This window comes from Aquarana catesbeiana, linkage group LG02, assembly GCF_042186555.1.
Source record: "Aquarana catesbeiana isolate 2022-GZ linkage group LG02, ASM4218655v1, whole genome shotgun sequence".
Classification (NCBI taxonomy): domain Eukaryota; kingdom Metazoa; phylum Chordata; class Amphibia; order Anura; family Ranidae; genus Aquarana; species Aquarana catesbeiana.
In genome coordinates, this window is record NC_133325.1 from 534,594,383 (window position 1) to 534,618,220 (window position 23,838).

At 43.0% G+C, this 23,838-nt stretch overlaps 1 protein-coding gene across 3 annotated transcripts in view; it reads left to right on the forward strand.

The window, feature by feature from the left end:
* The window catches only part of STRIP1 (striatin interacting protein 1), a 614,942-nt gene that overhangs the window by 506,305 nt on the left and 84,799 nt on the right, over positions 1 to 23,838 (forward strand). For all 3 annotated transcript variants that reach the window (XM_073615854.1, XM_073615856.1, XM_073615855.1), the window contains 2 exons: positions 10,912 to 11,009; positions 11,088 to 11,214. In XM_073615854.1, the coding sequence (XP_073471955.1) occupies positions 10,912 to 11,009; positions 11,088 to 11,214 (225 nt within the window). The remainder of the gene's footprint in view (positions 1 to 10,911; positions 11,010 to 11,087; positions 11,215 to 23,838) is intronic.

The following is a 23,838-nucleotide window of genomic DNA, read 5'->3' on the forward strand; positions in this document are numbered from 1 at the left end:
ATTGGCTAGTTCGAGTGGAGCACACTATGAGGAAGTCAGCAGCAACCTAAGCATAAGCTATCAGTGGTTAATCAGTACATATTGATGGGATGCATGTTACAAATTGCACTGTTGGTATTTAATCCTTCAAGGTGGTATAGAATTAATGTTTTCTTGTTCAGTTTACTATCGCAGCTTTTTGTGGACTCTGCAAGTTCCATCGGATCCCCAGGATACCCATAAACGTTGAGGCCCCCCATACACATCTGTCCTGCGGGGATGCTTAGTTTTTCTTTAACATTTTTTGGGGACTATGGCTCCAGTTCACTGTTTTGTTGAGCTCTGTCCCCTATATGATGAGCCATGGATGTCTATATTGGGACTACGCATGGCCTTTTGTAGTGTATGCAATCCAACCTTTTATTTTAACTGCCTATTATGACATTATGTCTTCATATATTACCTCCCTGAAGGTATTCTGCTTCTGGCTTCATACTGAGTTCCTGGAAACTTTGATTATCCTCTGATAGTGCTACTTTTGTTTTGTTTTTTTGTCACTGATTCACTCTGTTATTTACGCCTCATACATGGGGCCTATCCTTATAATTTTGATGTTATTAGATTGTCTCTATGGCAGTTGAGTACAACTTACTGTGATGGAATGTGAAGGGTTGAGTGAAACGGGTGACGCTTTTTTCTGCCCTGAAACCTTGTCATAATGCGGTGGTGTGCTTACAGGAAATGCACCTTTAACCCAATAACTTATCATTGCTTAAGCACCGGGCTATCAGACACAGTTTCACACCACATATAACGCCTACTCCAGAGGAGTTAGCAATCTAATTTCTAACACTGTTCCTTTTCATTTGATACATTCCTGTATAGATTACCAGGGTAGATATGTATTTTTATTGTGCAAAATAGCTGGTGTAATGTTAATTGTGGCTAATATTTATCTCCCTCCACCCTTCTCTGCAGATAGTTTGAAATGTCTAGCTCAATTTATGGCTCCACATTCTAATGTACCTATATGGGTCCTAGGAGACTTTAACAATTTCCTGGACAAAAGTATATATACAATTTCACCACCTGGTGAACGGACTGCTGGTTCTAGGGGTCCTACTCTATTTGCTAGATTGATCTTGGAGATTGGTTTGAGAGATGTGTCGAGGGATACATTTCCAGAGAAGAAATGCTATTCTTGTTATTCTGCCCACATAGGGGTCTCTCCCGCATGTAATTCAATGACACTGATCAAGGTTACTTTGGCTGAATATGTCTCGCGTAGTATCTCTGACCATTCGCTCCTAAGGGTACAAGTTTCCATTTCAGGTACCTCTGGGAAAAGGCTATGGAAGGTCAACTTTTTTTGGTTTAATCTTTTCCCGACTAATGACCCTATACCTAAAGCGATTAAAATCTTTATGCAATATAATAGGGGTACAGCTGCTCCAGGGGTGATCTGGGATGCCCTTGAAGCACATCTCCGGTGCCTTATTATCAAGCAAATTTCTAACATTAAAACTGTTAATAAAGAATGGGAAACATTTGTACTTAGGGAGGCTAAAAAAGCAGAGGAGGCTTATATTACAAACCCCTCACCTGCCTCAGAACAGAGCTGGCAGCGCAGTCATTATAGCAACAGGTTACCCTTACCACTGCTGAAAATAAAGGGTTCTTTATGCAGCAGCATAAAGTGGTCGTCTTCGAGGTGTGTTTAGGGTCGTTATGTTGGAATACTGCCCTGCGGCCCAGTCTCTGAAGGGGGTGGGGGGAGGATCATGCTCTGCTTCAGTATGTGACAGTACATGTTGACATTCATGGTTCCCTCAATGAACTGTAGCTACACAGTTCCGGCAACACTCATGCAGCCCCAGACCAAGACACTTCCACCACCGTTCCTGACTGTAGGCAAGACACACTTGTCTGTGTACTCACCTGATTGCCGCTACACATACGCTTGGCACCATCCTGAACCAAATAAGTTTAGCTTGGTCTCATCAGACCACAGGACATGGTTCCAGTAATCCATGTCCTTAGTCTGCTTGTCTTCAGCAAACTGTTTGCACTTTCTTGTGCATCATCTTTAGAAGAGGCTTCCTTCTGGGACAACAGCCATGCAGACCAGTTTGATGCAGTGTGCGGCGTATCGTCTGAGCACTGACAGGCTGACTCCCCACCCCTTCAACCTCTGCATCAATGCTGGCAGCACTCATACATTTATTTCCCATGGGAAACCTTTAGCTATGACGCTGAGCACATGCACTCAACTTCTGAGTGGAACCTGTCCTGTTAAACTGCTCTATGGTCTTGGCCACTGTGCTGCAGCTCAGTTTCAGGGTATTGGCAAACTTCTTATAGCCTAGGCCATCTTTATGTAGAGCAACAATTCTTTTTTTTAAGACCCTCAGAGTTCTTTGCCATGAGGTGCCATGTTGAACTTCCAGTAGCCAGTATGAGAAAGTGAGAGCGATACCACCTGCTCCCCATTCATACCGGAGACCTTGTAACACTAACGAGTCACATAAAACCGGGGAGGGAAAATGGCTAATTGGGCCCAATTTGGACGTCTTCACTTAGGGATGTACTCACTTTTGTTGTCAGCGTTTTTTTTGTTGTACTCACTTTTTGTTGTCAGACATTAATGGCTGTGTTTTGAGTTATTTTGAGTGGACAGCAAATTTACACTGTTATACAAGCTGTACACTCACTACTTTATATTGTAGCAAAGTGTCATTTCTTCAGTGTTGTCACATGAAAAGATATAATAAAATAAGTACAAAAATGTCAGGGGTGTACTCACTTTTGTGAGATACTGTATAAAAGATAACAGTGAACCTCTTTTGCCTGTACTTTTGACTACCTTAAACGATGCTGCCCAAAGGGGCACTTTGCCTTCCTCTATGACAGAGGCCATTATTGTAGTGTTGCCAAAGCCTGGTAAAGATCTGTTGTTACTTGACTCTTACAGGCCTACCTCATTATTAAATCCTTACATTAAGTTGTTGGGCAGGGTGCCTGCTACATGATTGGCAAGGGTGGTGACCGGAATGATGCATCTTGATCAGTCGGGTTTTATACCTGCCTGGTCTTCGGTGCTAAATATCCGACGGTTATTTTTTAATATATAGTTACCGGTGGATAACCCAGGCAATAGATCGGTATTCTCCCTCGATGCTGCCAAGGCCTTTGACAGCGTCGAGTGGAGATACCTTTGGGGCGGTCCTGCATAAATTTAAGTGGGAAACTCTTTTATTTCTTGAATCCAGTTACTTTATGCGGCTCCCAGTGCGAGATTTCGGTTTAATGGTGTACTTTTCTCTTTACTAAGGGACTAGGCAGGGGTGCCCACTGTCACATCTGCTCTTCGCCCTGGTGTTGGAACCCTTGGTAAGAGCATCCCCAGGTGTGGTTGAGTTTTGTAGAGGCGAGGGGGTGGACAAATTTTCCTTTACGCAGACGATTTGTTAATATATCTGGGAGATACAGTTGGCTCCCTGGAGGCTGTCATGCAGCTTTTATAAAGATTTGGGAAACATTCCAGGTTTGCTATTAATTGGCACAAGTCTTTTTTATTGCCATTAGATCCATTGCCCTCGGCTCTCCCAGTGGCAGCCTCTCCTTTTAAATACCTAGGTATCATCGTGACAGGGGATGTTGGGGACTGTATATTACTGAACCTTAAGTCCATTTTACAAAAATTGAAACACAAATGCTCCAGTTAGTGTAAATTGCCCTTGTCTGTAACTGGTAGAGCCAATCTCATTAAAATGGTGTGTGTCCCTCAACTGCTGTATATTCTCTATAACACCCCTGTGTGGAACTCTAGATAATGGTTTGACCGTATAGATTCTTAATACCGAGCAATAATCTGGAAACATGGGGTAGCACAGATCAATCTAACTACTGTACAGTATCCTAAAGGTCAGGTAGGAATTGCTGTCCCACATTCCTTCACGTACTTTCTGGCTGCCCAACTACAACACCTAACAAGGTGGGATATTCCAGTGGTAGTTGACCCCTCTAGGACCTTTTGCTAATTTTTTCCTTGGCATTTCCTGCCATGTCTCAGCTGAAAATGAGCCTGCCGGAGATGCCTTTAATTTGCCCCACAGTGTAGCTGCTACTAAAACTTTGGGTAGAATTGAAACGCGGGCTGAGCATTGCCGGTTTTCTTGATTGTACTCCTATCTGGCGTAACAGATCTTACACTGAATTGGGAAAACTTTTGAACTACTCTGAATGGATCTGCTGGAGTCAAATATCTTTCACAGCTCTTTAGTGGGCAAGAATTGAAATCCTTTGACCAGCTGTGCAGAGAGTTTCCCTCATTGCACAACCAATATTATATGTGTCTGCAATTATGTCATGCTATGAGATTGCAGGGTAGCTGTTCTATCTTACAATTGGAGGACTCAGGATTTGTTAACACTATTTTTACCACCTCTGATTAAAAAGGGAATTATCTCTTGTATATACGCTTGCTTACTGACCTACAGTATATCCAGACCATAGATTGCCTGCCCTGTAGAGAAAAATGGGAGACAGATGTTGGCCCCGTAGATACCTGGGAGCAAATATTGGTGGCTGGCCCACTAGTGTCAGTATCCGCTGCTCATAAATTATCACACTTATTCTCCACCATGCATATCGAACACCAGTGCAGCTGTGCAAGTGGGGTAGGAAGGATTCTGCTATATGTCCGAAATGTCAGTTGCACACTATGACAGCCTTTGTAGTGGTAGCCACGTTAATTGTGGAAAAGGCCACCAATGAACGATAGGATGGATATAAATCTTTTTTTAACATAATCGCATTTTTCAGCATAGTCGTATTGTTTGATACATTTATCGCACCATTTTGAATATGCTTTATTTGTTCATGATATGTTTCTCATATGCCTGCTGTGCTTCTCTCTCTTTTCTCCATGTGTTTTTAATTGTTTTGATTGCACTGATTAGGATGCACCCACCCTATTTGGAGTGCTTACTCTGTTATAAATATCAGTTTTTAAATCAAACATGTATCCTTTGATGAAGGCTTCTTAGCTGAAACGCGTCAGCATAGCCTGTACCCATGTAACCCAATAAAGGACTTTTATTCAAGAGCATCCGAGTCGCCAGCCCTTTTCTGATTCAAGTGGCGAGTTTTGATCAGTTTTTTCCATATACCAATATGTAAAACCTCAGTCTAAGTCAAATGTAGGACAATGGTTTTCCTGTCATATTAAAACAGGAGACAGAGGAAATTTTTGGTTAGAGCAGAGACCTCTATGCCCTCAAAAATGCCAAGGGGACACCACTTGGAGCGACACACATTAGTCAAATCAAAAGTAGAGGAAATAAATGCAGTGATCTACTGTATGACCAAAAAGGCCTTTATCATAACCCCAGACCATGTGTAGAAATTCGCCCATTTCATTTTACATTTGTGGCATGTGAGGGTATTCCATTTACGTATTCTAAATAGCCACAGTGGCATATAGTACAGCCTGTGCAAGTAGGAGTTAAATAGCTCCTGCTATTTTTCAGCTGACACATCAGGGATATCACTTAGCCTTCGGCTTTGCAGTTTGGGAAGGCTTGGGGATTTTCTATCCAAGAGCAATAATACAGAGAGATGAGGTGTATGATCAGGACTGAGGAGGGCTTGTTCTAGTTTTGAGTTACCAATTTGGACAGTGTGTAGCCCAAATTGGGCCTCTGAGCTGTACATATTGAAAGGAGCACCTTGGTGAGATAAAAGGACTTAATTTTACCTATATCATAAAGTTAATGTAAATACCGTAAACCCTGTCACTCCCCCAACAGACCATTCGGGAAGGAAAGAAAGTGGGGCAACCTGGGATTGTTCCAGAGGGGTTGATTGGGGGAGCACAGGTGGGAGTGGATTCCACCAATAAATGCAATAATTGAGTATTAATTTATAGGGACATATATAAAATGGTAGTGCCATAAGCAATGTGCATGGAACGCCTGTAAAAAATATTAGACATATGGGGAGATTATGACAGCCTTTGTAGTGGTAGCCACGTTAATTGTGGAAAAGGCCTCCAATGCACATGGACTAAATGAGCAGCACAATGATAAATGCTTAGGGACCCCCGCTCAGGCTGACACGGTCTAATAAGTTGGATGCAGCTGACTAATGAGAGGCAGGCTGAGGAGAGGTTTGTCCCAATCCAATGCACGCTGTAGAAATTGAAAGAAATAGCCCGGCGCCGTACACTTCGCCTGGCCCGAGTAGTTAGCAGTTACAAGCAGCCTCAGCTCGATTTATCCAGGCCACTCCCCCAACAGGTTTTGCCCCAGCCTCGGGTGTGTCCGGCGTGATGATCTCACTTAGGATCCTCTCACCTGATGCGTTACGTCCTCTTGGCACAGTGGAGGTTTTTGAAAAAACACCATTTCAATTGCATATAAGGATTTATTTTGTTTTGGAAACTAATTTGTTTGAGGACTGTGAGTCACTTACAAATAGGACTTTCTATATCAAGCTAATTGATGCTTACATTGTGTACTTTGTATATAAATAGATACTCAATCTACACTTGTTTGTTATAGTAACTCATGATTGATTGTGTGGTTTCACTTATATGTTCACTTTATTTTGTGTAGTATGTTGGTAGTGCTGCACTATTTTACACAGTTTATATAATTTGAATGTGGAGTGATAACACATATTGGTGATAGCAGCTCCTGTTTTTTGATTCTATAGGCACATACATTTACTGTATTAATTCTGTGAGGGTGTAGCAGGGGGGTCATATACTGATTTTTCAAACTAAGATATACACAAACTCCTAGTGACAAACTCCTAGTGACAATTTTTGTTATTTCAGTACTTATAACTGTATACTTAAACCCACAAACATAAGTGACAAAACTAATTTTACAAAAGCATCCACACCTTCCTAATTCCTCTTAATCCATACTCCTCCTTAAATCAGGAGTATGGGTTTCCTTTTTTTTTTTTTTTTAGCCTTTACCATATTCCCTGTGAGCTGCTAATACATAAAAATATTTGCAGCCCTCTTATAAGTGCACTCTTTTTGTTAAAATCAAAGTAAATACCTGTGGGAGGGGCTACAGTCTTCTCTGGATTCTTATGCTGACAATCCTGTCGGGATCTACCGCCTTTCCTTCTTCTCTGTTTGATGTTGCCTCTGGGCTGTCTGCTTTCTTCCTCCTCCCTATTCCTCTCACACATCACACACCTCTGATCAATTCTCTCACAGACAGCCTCTATCACTGTTGCCAACCGTTAGTATTTTTACTGGCAGCCAGTAAAAAAAAGCAATTTTCTCCTGCCAGCAAATGGAAAAGGTTGCCAGTAAAAAATATATCTGTGACGTTCGGCCCGATCCGCAGCCAGCCAAGACCATCTGAGTGCTCGCTACAATGTGTTTAGGTAGCTCTGGTGGAGGCGGTGCTTGAGCATGTCGTGTGATGTCATGGTGCAAGGCAGGCTGGGAGAAGGACCGTCAGTGTTTAGACTGGAGTGGACTGAAGGCACCACCTGGCTTGGAGAGAAACTGTCACTGTGACTCAGGAGGGGACGTGTCATGTCAGTGAGGTGTCATAATCTGTGCTGCTGCACACTGCTGTCAGTGTCACTTTGAGAGTAAAATTTCATGTGTGCACCTGACCCATTCTAATTTCTTGCTCTCCTGTCCTTGAGCTACTTACTATATCGAAAATAAAATAAGAAATATGTCTTTTGCCTTATCATCTACCTTAACCACTTGCCGCCCGCCCTATAGCAAAATGACGTTGGCAAAGTGGTTGCGATATGCTGACCGGACGTCATATGACGTCAGGATCGCGGCGATCGTTGTTGTGGCGTGTCAGTCTGACACACTGCAACTCCGATCTAGGTAAAGAGTCTCTGATGGAGACTCTTTACCACATGATCAGCCGTGTCCAACCACGGCTGATCACAATGTAAGCAGGAAAAAGCCGTTTATCGGCTTTTCCTCATTCGCATCTGACAGATGCGAGTAGAGGAGAGCCGATCGGCTGCTCCTCTGACAGGGGGGGTCTGCACTGGTGGTTTATCAGCGCAGCCCCCCCCCCTCGGATGCCCACCCAGGATCACCAGGAATACCACCAGGGATGGGCACCACTGATGACCACCAGGTATGGCATCCCTGGTGGCCATGGGTGGCAATGTGTGCCCACACATGATGCCAATGTGTGCCCACACATGATGCCAATCAGTGCCCATCAGCATTACCTGCCAGTGCCTCCTAATCAGTGATGCCAATCAGTGCCATCTATCAGTGTCAATCAGTGCCACCTATCAGTGGCCATCCATGATCAAATACCACCAAAAGAAAGCTCTATTTGTGGGAAGAAAATGATAAACATTTTGTTTGGGTACAGCTTTAGCATGACCGCGCAATTGTCATTTAAACAGCGACAGTGCTGAAAGCTGACAATTGGCTTGGGCAGGAAGTGCCCTGTATTGAAGTAGTTAAATCACATTGCTAATTGCATATTGTACTTGTTTGTAGCCTAAATTTTTTACTTTCGGAAATGCCAGTAGAAACTTGGCTGTGCAAGTAAATTTTGGGTGTCGTGTCAGTAAATTTCAATACTGGTAGGTTGGCAACACTGGCCTCTATCTGCACACTCTGTAGCTGCCTGCTATGCTGCAGTTCTGACCTGTGAAGTTCCCAGTTAAAAATGGTTGTGCAGCATAGCAGTAGTTTGCGGATAGAGGCTGTCTCTAAGAGAAACAATGTGAGCTGTGTGAGGGAGGAGAGGGGAAAAGGGCTGTGCTGCCTGTGTTCAGACTGTGCAGTACGGGAATGTGAGAAGGAGAAATCTTGGGTGGAGGGCACACCTCCCCTAGATACAACCACGTCTATACCACATACTGTATGTATTTTCCACTATGCACAGGAATAGCACAGTGCCTGGACTTGTTTACTGTACAGGTGTGTGCCTGTTCAGTAGGGCGGCCTCATCTCCCTATGGAGGAGGAACAGAAGGGGGGGGGGGGGGGGTTGCTGAAGTTGTAACAGTCCCTCTAAACTTTCAAACAGCAAATGGACTGTGAAGGAGGAAATAAATAACAGCCGATTCATTTAGTCTATCCCATACTTCTTTAATTTAGGTAACATTTTCACATTTACCATTGACAAAATTACATGCATTCCACAAATTCATTATCTCTTCATACGAGTATCATTTCCTCATCAATAGCCAGCTAAAAAAAAAACACACAAAGAGCTCAATGTTTAGATCTAAACAAACATATCCCATGTTATTGCAGTAACCACAATCTGAGTGCCAGCACAGGTCAAATTTTCAATGCATTTTTTTGCCTGCTGAGGTCCTCTGCTCTTCTTTTGCCATTCTCAAAAGAGCAGCTATATGAGCACCAGTGCAGGGCCACTCCTCACCTGGTAGGGTCATCAGCTCATCTTTTCTATATCTCAAAAAAATCTAGTGTTTTGCACCACTTGCCCACTAAGCACACAGTAAGTGGAAACATTGGATCATCTACCCCCTTTATTCAAGCATGTCTACCACGTGATAACCCACTATATTGCCACCAGCACTTCAAGGGTTTAGTATTGCACGTCACACCAGCACTGAAAGAGTTAAACATCCTGCTCACAGCACCATTATGTAATAGAGGGTTACATTTTTTATTACTTTCAGGTTCCTATGTTTAACCTTCCAGATATGTGGATTTGGTGCAATAATTCTAACAACTCACCTCAAAAGTATAATAAAAATACTAAGCTTGGTTTAACCACTTTCCGCCCGCCCCATTGTGGATTGACACCCGTAATGTGGCTCCGTTATCCTGACTGGGCATCATATGACGTCCAGCAGGATAAGTCGCTCGTGCGTGCCCCTGGGGGCGTGCAGAGCGGCGATCGGTGGTGCGTTTTGTCACTCTGACACACCGCATCTCCGATCTTGGTAAAGAGCCTTTACCACGTGATCAGCTGTGACCAGGAAGTGCTGGTAATCGGCTTTCCTCGGTTCGCGCTGACAGGGAGAGCCAATCGGCGGCTCTCCTGTCAGAGGTGGGGTGTGTGCTCATAATCAGCACATTGATTAATAGCGCAGCCCCCATCAAAGATGCCAACCACAATGCCAATCAGTGCCCATCAGTAACTCCTGTCAGTGCTCATCAGTAGTGACTGTCAGTACCTCCTCATCAGTGCCATCTATTAATGCCCCTCAGTGCCACCCACCAGTCCCGCCTATTAGTGCCTATCAGTGCCGCCTATTGGTGCCCATCAGTGCCCATCAGTCTAAGGTCCCTAACTCACATTTATACATATACAAGGGCCAATTTAGACAGGATCCAATTAACCTACCAGCATGTCTTTGGAGTGTGGGAGGAAACCAGAGTACCCAGAGGAAACACACGCAGGCACAGGGAGAACATGCAAACTCCAGGCAGGTAGTGTCGTGGTTGGGATTCAAACCAGCGACCCTTCTTTACTGCTAGGCGAGAGTGCTACCCACTACACCACTGTGCCGCCCATATATTGCAGATAATGAAATAGATAAATACGGCATCATTCAAGTCCTGGGCAGCCCATGATTTAATTCAGTATTTCTGAAGCAACATTCCTCTTTTCCGTCGAGTCCTCGGTGAGCTCAACTTAGTTTTTGTTTTACACCAATATATATATCAATCTTATTGCAGGGTAGCTGAACGATGGTGAAAACAGAAAGAAATGTGAAAATGTGATTACACATATGGTAAGGTCAGAGGGTCACAGCTAATATATAATATATATATATATATATATATATATAATATAATGTTTACCTATAGACTGTCATAAGTAATATCCTAAAAACTATTACTACGTTTCTTGTAAATCAACAGCTATTAAAAACCTAAATTCTCCTAATTTTCCTCATTGCCCAACAAAACAGAAGTACTTTTTTTTTTCAGATTGCTCTGCTCAAGATCCTTCTAGCTGCAGCTCCAACTTCTAAAGCAAAGACAGATTCAATTAATATTCTGGCAGATGTCCTTCCAGAAGAGATGCCGTAAGTATTACTTACAGTAAAGTCTTGGCTTTGTGATTTGTGCTAAAAAATGTACTCACCTGTCTTTCTTTTTTAAAGAACCACTGTACTGCAGAGCATGAAACTTGGAGTAGATGTGAATCGACACAAAGAGATAATTGTTAAAGCTATTTCTGCTGTGTTGCTACTCTTACTTAAACACTTCAAACTCAATCACATTTACCAGGTTTGTTTTTTTCTTTTCATATGAATTTTAAATATGCCATTCTGTATATATTTGATTATTTCATATACTAATTAATTTACTCGTGTTCCAATGTGTCATGTACAGTGGTCAGTGGTGTATTTTGGTTTGGTGCTGTCCTAGGCACGACTAAAATCAGGCACCCCCACCCCCCATCCTGTGCCAGGTGACTGGGAACCCCTGGGCGGGGCAGAGTGTCCTGTTAGGAGGAGACAGGGTGTATAGTGAGGGGTGCTGTGTTATATGGGGTGGGGGCAGGGTGTATAGTGAAGAGTGCAGGGTTCGGATCAGAGCCTACTCTCCTCCTCTAGGGATCCCAGAGGACCTGATAGCAGCTGCATAGGCAGCTCACTGCAGATCTCTGACCTGTTTGGTTCTGGTTTGATTCTGGGCTGTGCCACCCCCCTGGAAAATGCTGCCCAAGGCAAACGCCTTATTTGCTTTGCGACAGATATGCCCCCAACAGTGGTGCTTTACAGTTTAACCCTTTTACATTTTTTTGTATCACACAAGTCCTAATACTCAAAAGTAGGCTACTTGTTTATTTACTGTATTTGAAGACATTGATCAAGTTACTTCACAAATTTGTGTTTCGCAAATATGTAAATCTTTGTGTTCAGTACCTGGTGTGCCCACCTTGGCCAGCAATAACTACAACTGAACATTTCTGGTAGCTTGATGAGTCGACACATCAATTTGAAGGAATTTTATTCTTTACCTTTCAACCCAGGTAAACAACTGGTTATATTGCTGCATACAGGTGTATTGGAAACAAACACAAGGAAACAAAAGCAAGAGTTGGGGAAGTGTTGCCTAGCAACCACATGGAGAGGAGGTTATCTGCCTACCTCCCGCAGAGCCTGGCTGTAAAGCGGTTCTCTCAAGCCACAATGACCCGACACACATTCTGTTTGATACCCGGCGGCACTGTCAGTCCCATGGATTGCTTCAGAGCCTGATCCAGAGCCCGCTCTCACGCTCTCCCATGAAAGCTCCAGAACACAACAGCCGACACAGACATAAGGATGGTCGCCGCACTGCATGGTGAGACAGACACTGATCACACAGCTACACGCTCTCCCTCTCCTCCTGCTTCTCCTGCTCACATTACAAGTGAGAATGTCGACTACTTAAAGATTGCTCAAGCAGTGGTGGAGTTACTTACTCCTAAAAAAACAAAAGTAGTAGATACAGCAGTAGCCCGTGGATTAGAAAAACTCCATAAAGACATACAGGAGCATTCACAAAGGTTAACACAGGCAGAAGAGGGGATCTCTGAATTAGAGGACGAACTACAGAAAGCTTCCCAAATAATCTTTCAGCATAGCAAACTCCAAAAATTATTGATGGATGAAGTCGAAGACTAATGGGGTGTGCACACGGTCTGACTTTTCGGCTACAAAAGTCCGACAGCCCGTCCGACAAACTTTCGATGGACTTGCGGCGGACTTTCCCAACGAGCGGACTTGCCTACACATGATCACACAAAAGTCCGACGGATTCGTACGTGATGATGTACACCGGACTAAAATAAAGAAGTTGATAGCCAGTAACCAATAGCTGCCCTAGCGTGGGTTTTTGTCCATTGGACGAGTGGATTTCTGGGTCCGGCGGAGTTGCGACGTAAAGATTTGAAGCATGTTCCAAATCTAAAGTCTGTCAGATTTGCGACTGGAAAAGTCCGCTGAAAGTCCGGGGAAGCCCACACACGATCGGATTGTCCGCTGGATTTGGTCCGTCGGCGTCCGTCGGACTTTTGTAGCCGAAAAGTCCGACCGTGTGTACACCCCATTAGAAAAACGTTCGAAGAAATCGTTAAAAAATGATTGGTCTTCCAGAATCTTACAAACCCAGCCTTCTCATGAATATATTCTCCAAACGAATTCTGGAAGCCCTAGGAATTACTGAGACATGCATTGCTGAGAGAGCCCATAGAGTGGGGATACAACAGGTAGGACGCACATCTACCAAACTAGTAATCGTAAGCTTCCTAAACTATACTGACAAAATGGCAATTCTTTAAAGCTATAGGAAAACCAAATCGTTTTCCTTAGACGGGCACAAATTACTTTTTTTTTTTCGACTATTCATTTGAAGTCACTCGACAATGTAAAGCATTCAAAAGAAAAAATAGGGGGACTTTGGACTTTGTAGGCACAGTAACACCAGGTATTTACATCAAAACTAATTTATTGAAAAAACATATATACAAACTATTGGTTAAAAACCACACAGCACAATAATATGCAACGAGATAGTGAGTGGATCAATTGCTATACAAAACCATCTATATACACAGCTCAGACATGAGGATAGCCATCTAGGGTAGCGGCAGGTCCGAGGCGGTGGATGAATAGCAGATCAACAGGTGATAGATTCGTATCGCATACATGCTCAACTAGTTACACGTGTCTTCACGCTTCTTCAGGAGCGAACATTGTGTTGTGGCTAACAAAGTACATACCATGTGATTAAAATGTAACACCATAAAAACCAAACATATGGAACGTTACAAGACAGCCATACAATTAGAAAAAGGAGCTCATACTGACTAGACCAATGCAGCAAAGGACAGGAAGCCAGAGGGGGCAGTAAAAAGTCACCACAGGGACGTGCAGAATAAAATAAAATATTATATTAAGGTGTAACTCCAAGGGATATCAAAGTGGAGAGCTGTAAGTCCAAAAATGGACCATAAATAAGATGTGGGAAAACGAGAAGGAAAATGGAAACAAGAGAAAAAAAAGAAACAGAGAGTAGAGGGAAAAATGGGACAAAAACAAGACCAGGAAGAGAAGGGAGGGGGGGGGGGACAAAGGGAGACAGAAGAAGGAAAGGGGAAGAAGGGGAATAAGAAAAAGGGGGAAAAAACCCCACAGGGAAACAGAAGAAGGGAAAGAGAGGGTGGGAAAGGAAGAAAAGAGGGGTGGGGACAATAAGTACTTACTGAGTAAAAATGTATCAAGCCATAAAAATGACCCGCAGGAGTGGAAAAACGCAAACCGTACAAAATAGCACCACACGTGTAGATCCAATAAAAATCTAAGGGACATATGTTAGAACCTATAAAGGGATATACAGCTAGATTCAATAAGGAGTGATGAATAAGCAATTGGTTATTAAGTTGACACAGTATCAGACAACTGACTCACCAGTGATTTAATTATTTAGTGGGGCATATATCTTATAAAAAATAAACGGCTAATGCAGATAGCTCTAGGAGCTTATGAGCAGAGCTTAACGTAGTCAACAATTGTAGAGATACCCAAAACCACAGTGGTTTCCACAGTAATTGCCTCCACCTGCAATACAAACAGCAGGGAGAGAGGGGGGGGACACTCATGAACAAATAGCAAAATTACTATCTGGCCTATATCTTCGTAAAGCTATAAATAAAAGTACCTGAGTCCCAGGGGGAGAGAAGGTTAGCAACGTGTGGTGCCGTCCGTAGGCTAGAGCGGGTAGTAAACAATGAGGACGCCGTGAGTTTTGAATGCCCGTCCGTAGTCAGCCAATCGGCATTGCCGATGTGGCGTCATTCGGACCGGCCAAAAGCTTCCAGTGCGCATGCGCACCCCTCGGTGAGGAGCGCCGTCAAGTGATAGGCGGCGCATCCTCCAAGGGGAGAGCCGCACGGAGCAACAATGGCCAGCTGGGAGCTATAAAGACCCATTGCTGGCCATTGACAGCATCATAGCACCAAAGGAATAGGTGCAGTGACGCTGGGCGGTCGCATGGTGACCGAGAACCCACCACCAGATGGCGCCCATCCCCAGCCGCAGTGGAATGACCAGCAAGAGAGATACCTAAAAAAAATATAATTGACATTTACACTTATGTAAACACAAATAAATACATTAGGCAACAATAGTCTACATTAAAGTGGTACTCTAGGCTACAAGGCCAGAGATCACACTATATTACGCACATACAACCTTATAAAGTGATTTCTATACAGTCTAGATTTAAGAAAGACCTAAGGCGTGCAATAGGACTGGGAGAGAAGAAAAAAGGGGGGATAAAACTCTACTGATGAGAAAAAAAATTTTTTTTTTGCAAATGATAGTATAGGGCATAAAGCCTGTGGCCCATCTATCCTATACTCCATATTAGATACTAATACCTGGACTACTCTTACAGCAAAGGGCATATGTCTGACTAGAGGAAATATTTGTAGGATTGGGCCTCATTGATACCAGGGGCCCGTGTGGCATCCAGCCGTTCTATCCAAAGTGTCTCTTTTCTGAGTATTTGTTTGTCCCAATCGCCACCTCGGGGGTTCTTGGGGATCACTGCCAAGGCTATAAAAGAAACCACCGAGGTGTCGAATTTGTGATAAAGGTCCAGATGCCTGCTTACTGAAGTAACCATTTTACCCTCCCTTGAGTAGTAAATATGGTCTTTAATTCGGGAACGAAATTGCCTAGTGGTTTTACCCACATAAAATGCTCGGCAGTTGCAAGTCATTAAGTAGACTACACCCCGGGTTTCACAATCAGCATGAAAAGTAGGGGTAAAAACTTCCCCATTAGGTAATGTAAAGCAATTGCCTGTATGGATCATGGGGCAGAAAGAGCATCTACCGCATCTAGTGATGCCGTTCGAATAGTGTTGGACTAGGGGGTTATCTACATAATGGCTCGACGTAAGTTTCCCTTCTCTTCCTGGTCTTGTTTTTGTCCCTTTTTTCCCTCTGCTCTCTGTTTCTTTTTTTCTCTTGTTTCCATTTTCCTTCTCGTTTTCCCACCTCTTATTTATGGTCCATTTTTGGACTTACAGCTCTCCACTTTGATATCCCTTGGAGTTACACCTTAATATAATATTTTATTTTATTTTGTTCTGCACGTCCCCGTGGTGACTTTTTACTGCCCCCTCTGGCTTCCTGTCCTTTGCTGCATTGGTCTAGTCAGTATGAGCTCCTTTTTCTAATTGTATGGTTGTCTTGTAACGTTCCATATGTTTGGTTTTTATGGTGTTACATTTTAATCACGTTATGTACTTTGTTAGCCACAACACAATGTTCGCTCCTGAAGAAGCGTGAAGACACGCGTAACTAGTTGCGCACGTATGCGATACGAATCTATCACCTGTTGATCTGCTATTCAACCACTGCCTCGGACCTGCCGCCACCCTGGATGGCTATCTTCATGTCTGAGCTGTGTATATAGATGGTTTTGCATAGCAATCGATCCACTCACGATCTCGTTGCATATTATTGTGCTGTGTGGTTTTTAACCAATAGTTTGTGTATATGTTTTTTCAATAAATTAGTTTTGATGTAAATACCTGGTGTTACTGTGCCTACAAAGTCCAAAGTCCCCCTATTTTTTTCTTTTGCTTATCTAGTTTTAGGACGTGGCATGCTTATACTTTAATACGTATCCACAGTGCCACTCTGTGATATGATACTTTCTCTTGGTGAATGTAAAGCATTCGCTCCCATCTGTGCATCGCTATTTTAAAAGCGTATAAAATTTACTTTATCCTAGCCAGTTCTTGTATATCTACAATCTCCCTCAAGAGAAAATCTTGCCTTTAAATCCCCATCAGAAGCAGAGGACTTTATAGAATCTTTGAATATCACTTCTTCAAGCCCTCCTAACAACCAGGGAAGCAGCAGAGACTCTCCTAAATCACCTAAAGGTCAATCATAGCCCCAAAAAACTCCCTGTAAATGTTTCCATTCTACGGGTCAAACAGGACACGGTAGAGTCCGCTGATTTACATTAAACAGGTTTATTCGCCACTTTAAGGCACCACAGTGCTCTTTACCAACGCTACCTTCAAAATGAAGCATTGCCTATGAAGCATTTCAGTATGCAACTGAAACAAAAATCTTTATATGCTATAATCTTACTGTTGAAATTAAAACTTTCTCTGTTACTGCAGCGCTAATAGCTCTTTAGATCATAACTATAGATATACCATATACAGTGGGGACGGAAAGAATTTTTCACTCTTTTTTTATATTGCAGCCATTTGCTAAAATCATTTAAGTTCATTTTATTTCCTCATTAATGTACACACAGCACCCCATATTGACAGAAAAACACAGAATTGTTGACATTTTTGCAAATGAGAATCATGAGGTCAAAGGAACTGCCTGAAGAGCTCAGAGACAGAATTGTGGCAAGGCACAAATCTGGCCGAGGTTACAAAAAATTTATGCTGCACTTTAGGTTCCTAAGAGCACAGTGGCCTCCATAATCCTTAAATGGAAGACCTTTGGGACGGCCAGAACCCTTCCTAGAGCTGGCCAAACTGAGCAATCGGGGGAGAAGAGCCTTGGTGAGAGAGGTAAAGAAGAACCCAAAGATCACTGTGGCTGAGCTCCAGAGATGCAGTCGGGAGATGGGAGAAAGTTGTAGAAAGTCAACCATCACTGCAGCCCTCCACCATTCAGGGCTTTATGGCAGAGTGGCCCGACGGAAGCCTCTCCTCAGTGCAAGACACATGAAAGCTCCCGTGGAGTTTGCTAAAAAAACACCTGAAGGACTCTAAGATGGTGAGAAATAAGATTCTCTGGTCTGATAAGACCAAGATTGAACTTTTTGGCCTTAATTCTAAGCAGTATGTGTGGAGAAAACCAGGCATCAATACAGTCCCAACAGTGAAGCATGGTCGTGGCAGCATCATGCTGTGGGGGTATTTTTCAGCTGCAGGGGCAGAACGACTGGTTGCAATTGAGGGAAAGATGAATGCGGCCAAGTACAGGGATATCCTGGACAAAAACCTTCTCCAGAGTGCTCAGGACCTCAGACTGGGCTGAAGGTTTACCTTCCAACAAGACAATGACCCTAAGCACACAGCTAAAATAACGAAGGAGTGGCCTCACAACAACTCCGTGACTGTTCTTGAATGGCCCAGCCAGAGCCCTGACTTAAACCCAATTGAGCATCTCTGGAGAGACCTAAAAATGGCTGTCCACCAATGTTTATCATCCAACCTGACATAACTGGAGAGGATATGCAAGGAGGAATGGCAGAGGATCCCCAAATCCAGGTGTGAAAAACTTGTTGCATCTTTCCCAAAAAGACTTATGGCTCTATTAGATCAAAAGGGTGCTTCTACTAAATACTGAGCAAAGGGTCATACTTAGGACCATGTGATATTTCAGTTTTTCTTTTTTAATAAATCTGCAAAAATGTCAAGAACTGTTTTTCTGTCAATATGGGGTGCTGTGTGTACATTAATGAGGAAAAAAATTAACATAAATGATTTTAGCAAATGGCTGCAATATAACAGAGTGAAAAATGTAAGGGGGTCTGAATACTTTCCGTCCTCACTGTATACTATATCTTATAAGTTATTTGTTATATAACTATGTGCCTGCTCTCTATTTCAAGATTTATTTCACAGCTCAGTGCTCAGAGGGATGTTAAGATCGGGAAAAATGTTACCAACTAGTTGATGGTATTTTATTTGCTGTTCTGTTTTAAATGTTTTCGCTATACTAAAATAACTCTTGTCCTGTTTAGCCTAGGAGTAAATGAAATTATTAAATTAAACGCCTATTTCAAGGGGGAACTAAATACATAGACAGTTAATAAAGACCCAAAAACAATTACAAAACCCTTTTTTCATATAACATCTAACACTGGCCATACACTATATGAAAAATCTTTCAAACCCATTTTCGAAAAACGAACATTTGGCCGTGAAAGCAAAGCAATAGTGCCATCATGTAATGACTGATAAATTGTTTAATATATATAAATTTATCAATTTTTGTTTGTTTTTTCCACATATACCTAGCAATATGTTGCAAAGCCGGAGCAGCCATTCTTTTACATAAAAATTTACCATACAAACTTAAATCAATGGATGACGACCAATTAGGTTGCAAACTCCCTATCCATAGCCTTGCGTGATATAGCCTTAACTAACATTTGCGCTATAAATTCACCAGGAAAACTTTTTTTCCAAGAATTGACAGAATAAATATTGAAAGTGCCAGGAAATGGTCAAGTTGTAGGTGGAGATTTTAATTCAGTTATGATCCTAGCAGAAGACAAGTCTTTACTAAGAAATATCACTTGCAGACACCCCGATACTTATTTAAATACTTCTGCACATCTGACTGATGCTGTCTCCTTGCTAAATCTATCAGATGCCTGGCGACTAACCTACCCTCTGGAGAGAGAGTATACATTCCACTCCCATCCTCCTAACACTTTCTCCAGAATAGACTTTTTTTGTTCTCCCGCAGCATTACCTTTGATTAAAAATGCTGAAATCTATGACCTGGTCCTTTCAAGTCACAGTCCGATCTCCATAACAATAGAAATGTCATATTACCAAGGTAACACCAAAAATTTGGAGATTTCCTTCATACCTGTCAAACTATGAGGATTTTTGCAACCATATCCAATCTTCTTGGAGTGAATATGAACTGGCTAATTCAGGACATATATTAACCACTTGCCGCCCGCCATATAGCAAAATGACGGCAGCAAAGTGGTTTTAATATCCTGACCGGACGTCATATGATGTGATCAGGATATTAAGCCGCTGAGCGCCGATCGTTGTTGCGGTGTGTCAGTCTGACACACCGCAACTCCGATCTAGGTAAAGAATCTCTGACGGAGACTCTTTACCACGTGATCAGCCGTGTCCAATCACGGCTGATCACGATGTAAATAGGAAGAGCCAGTGATCGGCTTTTCCTCACTCGCGTCTGACAGACGCGAGTAGAGGAGAGCCAATCGGCTGCTCTCCTGACGGGGGGGGGTCTCTGCTGATTGTTTATCAGCACAGCCCCCCTCGGATGCCGCCCAAGACCACCAGGGAAATACCAATCTTTGCCCAGGCAGCTGCCAATCAGTGCCCACTCCAATGCCTACCACTGCCAGTGCCACCAGGGATGCCTATCAGTGCCCATCAGTGTCGCCTGTCAGTGCCAACCAGTGCCACCCATAAGTGCCCATCAGTGCCGCCTATCAATGCCCATCAGTGCCCATCCGAGCCCATCGTATGTGCCCGCTCATTGGTGCCACCTCATCGGTGCTGCCGTATCAGTGCCTGTCAGTGCCGCCTTATCAGTGCCCATCAGTGAAAGAGATAACTTATTTACAATTTTTTTTAACAGAAACAAAAGCAAAACTTTTATTTTTTTCAAAATTTTCGGTCTTTTTTTATTTGTTTAGCAAAAAATAAAAACCGCAGAGGTGGACAAATACCACCAAAAGAAAGCTCTATTTGTGGGAACAAAATGATAAAAATTTAGTGTAGCATGGCCGTGCAATTGTCATTCAAACTGCGACAGCGCTGAAAGCTGAAAATTGGTCTGGGCAGGAAGGTGTATAAGTGCCCTGTATAGAAGTGGCTTAAACCCAAATGTATATTGGGAAGCTGGAAAAGCTTTCCTGAGAGGGAAAATCATAGCCTATGTTTCTCAATTTAAAAGACAGTCTATGGAACAGTACCGCCATGCCATGACATTCACCCCTGAAAATGAAAAAGAAATGGCATGAGCCAAAAAGACAATTCGATCCATGGGCCGAACAACAAGAGTGTATCAAATCTTCTTTTACCACTTTGTTACCATATATATGGGAACAAATCTGCCAGATTATTAGCTAAGCTCTGTAAAGAACCATACAAGCCTACACATAGTATGTCCTTAAACTCCACAGGTAACCTTACTACATCCACAACAGAAACCAATACAATACTAACTACTTACTACAGTAATCTGCACTCTAAAGATCCCTTTTGATGAAAAGGCTGCTATCTCTTTTTTAGAGAAATTATAACTCCCTACATTGTCAATTATCATAAATGTGCCTATAACTACTGAGGAAGTTAACTACTATAAAAAACCTAGCAAATAGTAAAGCCCTGATGGATTCACAGCTGAATTTTTCAAAAAACACACACTAACGAAGTCTATAAAATAATATAGGATGGAGGGCCATATCTTCCTACTGGATACCAAGCATATATAAAACTAATATCTAAGAAGGAGAAAGACCCAACAGATCCAGCTTCATATAGGCCAATCTCCTTAATAAATCTAGATGCCAAAATTGAGTCCAAAATTATAGCCTCACGCTTGGCTAAATTTTTACCTTCCATTATACATCCAGCACATGCAGGATTCATTAAAGTGGAGTTCCACACAAAAATGGAACTTCTGCTTTTTGGAACCTTCCCCCCCCTCCGGTGTCACATTTGGCACCTTTCAGGGGGGAGGGGGTGCAGATACCTGTCTAAGACAGGTATTTGCACTAGGGGTCGACCGATATGGGTTTTTCTCTGGCCGATGCCAATGCCGATATTTAGAAATCGCGGTGGCCGATGGCCGATATGACGCTGATTTTTTTTTTTTTTTTTTCTTCCCTTCAGCTCATAAAATCTAGACCCCTTTCACACTGGGGCGTTTTTCAGGTGCTTTTGGGCTAAAAATAGCGCCTGTAAAGTTCCTGCAAAACGGCTCCCCTGCAGTCTCAGTGTGATAGCCCGAGTGCTTTCACACTGAGGCGATGCGCTGGCAGGATGTTAAAAAAAAGTCCTGCAAGCAGCATCTTTGGAGCAGTGCATACCACTGCTCCACCACTCCTGCCCATTGAAATGAATGCGCACCGCTGCCGAAGCGCCTGCAAAGCGTTTCGGCAGCGGCGCATTTAACTCCTTCCTCGGCCGCTAGCTGGGTTATAAGCGCCCCGCTAGCAGCTGAATGGCGCTGCTAAAACTAGCAGTGTTTTACCGTCAACGCCTGCCCGCTCCAGTGTGAAAGCAACCTTAAGTAATAAGTGATACAGAAATTTTTTTACATTTAAACATTTATTAACCGGTTCAATAACAGGCATTTTCACCCCCTTCCTTCCCAATTTTTAGTTTTCAGCGCTGTCGCACTTTAAATGACAATTGCGCGGTCGTGCGACGTTGTATCTAAACAAAATTGACGTCCTTTTTTCCCCCACAAATAGAGCTTTCTTTTGGTGGTATTTGATCACCTCTGCGGTTTTTATTTTTTGCGCTATAAACAAAAGAAGAGCGACAATTTTGAAAAAAACACAATATTTTTTACTTTTTGCTATAATAAATATCCCAATTTTTTTTTAAAAAACACATTTTTTCCTCAGTTTCGGCCGATACGTATTCTTCTACATATTTTTGGTTAAAAAAAAAAAAAATCGCAATAAGCGCATATTGATTGGTTTGCGCAAAAGTTATAGCGTCTATAAAATACGGGATAGATTTATGGCATTTTTTTTTTTTTAATTATTTTTTTTTTTTTTTTTAACTAGTAATAGCGGCGATCGCAATTTTTTTTCGTGACTGCGACATTATGGCGGACACATCGGACACTTTTGTCATGAACCAGTGTGACCAGAACCGTGTGATCTGCAACAGAGGACACCCAAACGTATATACGTGAAAATATAATAATTTATTAAAGAAAGTGAGTAATATAATACAATCAACTCCAATATGACACAGTGCAATAACCAACCACAGACAGAGACCCACAAATAACAACAGACAGATAAGTGCAATAAATGGGAAATACCAGGATCATAAACAATAGCCAGGCCAGGGTCATACACAGCAGATCAGCAGATGGACAGGGGATGTTCCAGAGACATAAACGTAAGCCAGGCCAAGGTCATACACAGGGAGATCAGCAGATGGGGTATGGAACACAGGACAGGGAGAGGATGGATGGGTCATACTGCAGGCAGGGATGCAAGGTAACAGGTGGGACAGGATAGGGTCCGAGACAGGGAGACAGGTTCAGGTTCAGGGCACAGGATCAGATCGCTAGCAGGTCAGGAGGCAATGAAGAAATCAAGGCAAACATGTGAATGTTTGCCGGGTATTTATAGGCCTGTAATTGGCCTCAAGTGACACCTGATTATAGGAGGTACTGTCTGCTCCACATTGCCAGGATCCATCCGCTGGTGGACGCTAGTACTGCGGCCCAAAGATGATATACTATTAACAGGGAAAAGCTCTCCTGACAGTTCCAAACTACCAGGAGACACCTGCTGGTGGACCTCAGTACTGCATACCAAATAACAGGTATTACCAGCGGATGGAACATTTCCTGACAACTTTTGACACATTTTTGGGACCATTCACATTTATACAGCGATCAATGCTATAAAATTGCATTGATTACTGTGTAAATGTGACAGGCAGTGAAGGGGTTACCCACTAGGGGGCGGGGAGGGGTTAAATGTGTTTCCTAGGGAATGCTTCTAACTGTAGGGGGAGGGGACGCACAAGGGGAGGAGACCGATCAGTGTTCCTCCATTCTGGGAACACAGATCGCTCTACTCTGAGCTGATAGGACGTGGATCTCTGTGTTTACACACAGAGATCCACGGTCCGGCCCGGTTAACGGGCAATCTCGGGTGCCCGGCGGACATCGCGGCCACTGGGCACACGCACTGGGTCCCGAGCAACGCGGCGGGCGCGCGCCCCCTAGGTGGCCGGGAACCCGAGGCCGTCATATGACGTCCACCCAGGATGGGAGATCCCATCTGTGGACGTCATTCGTCTATGGCCGGGTAGGGAAGCGGTTAAACAAAACAAACCTCCAATCAGTACACTTGTATGTATAATTTAGATTAAAAAAAAAACTATATCTTAAATATT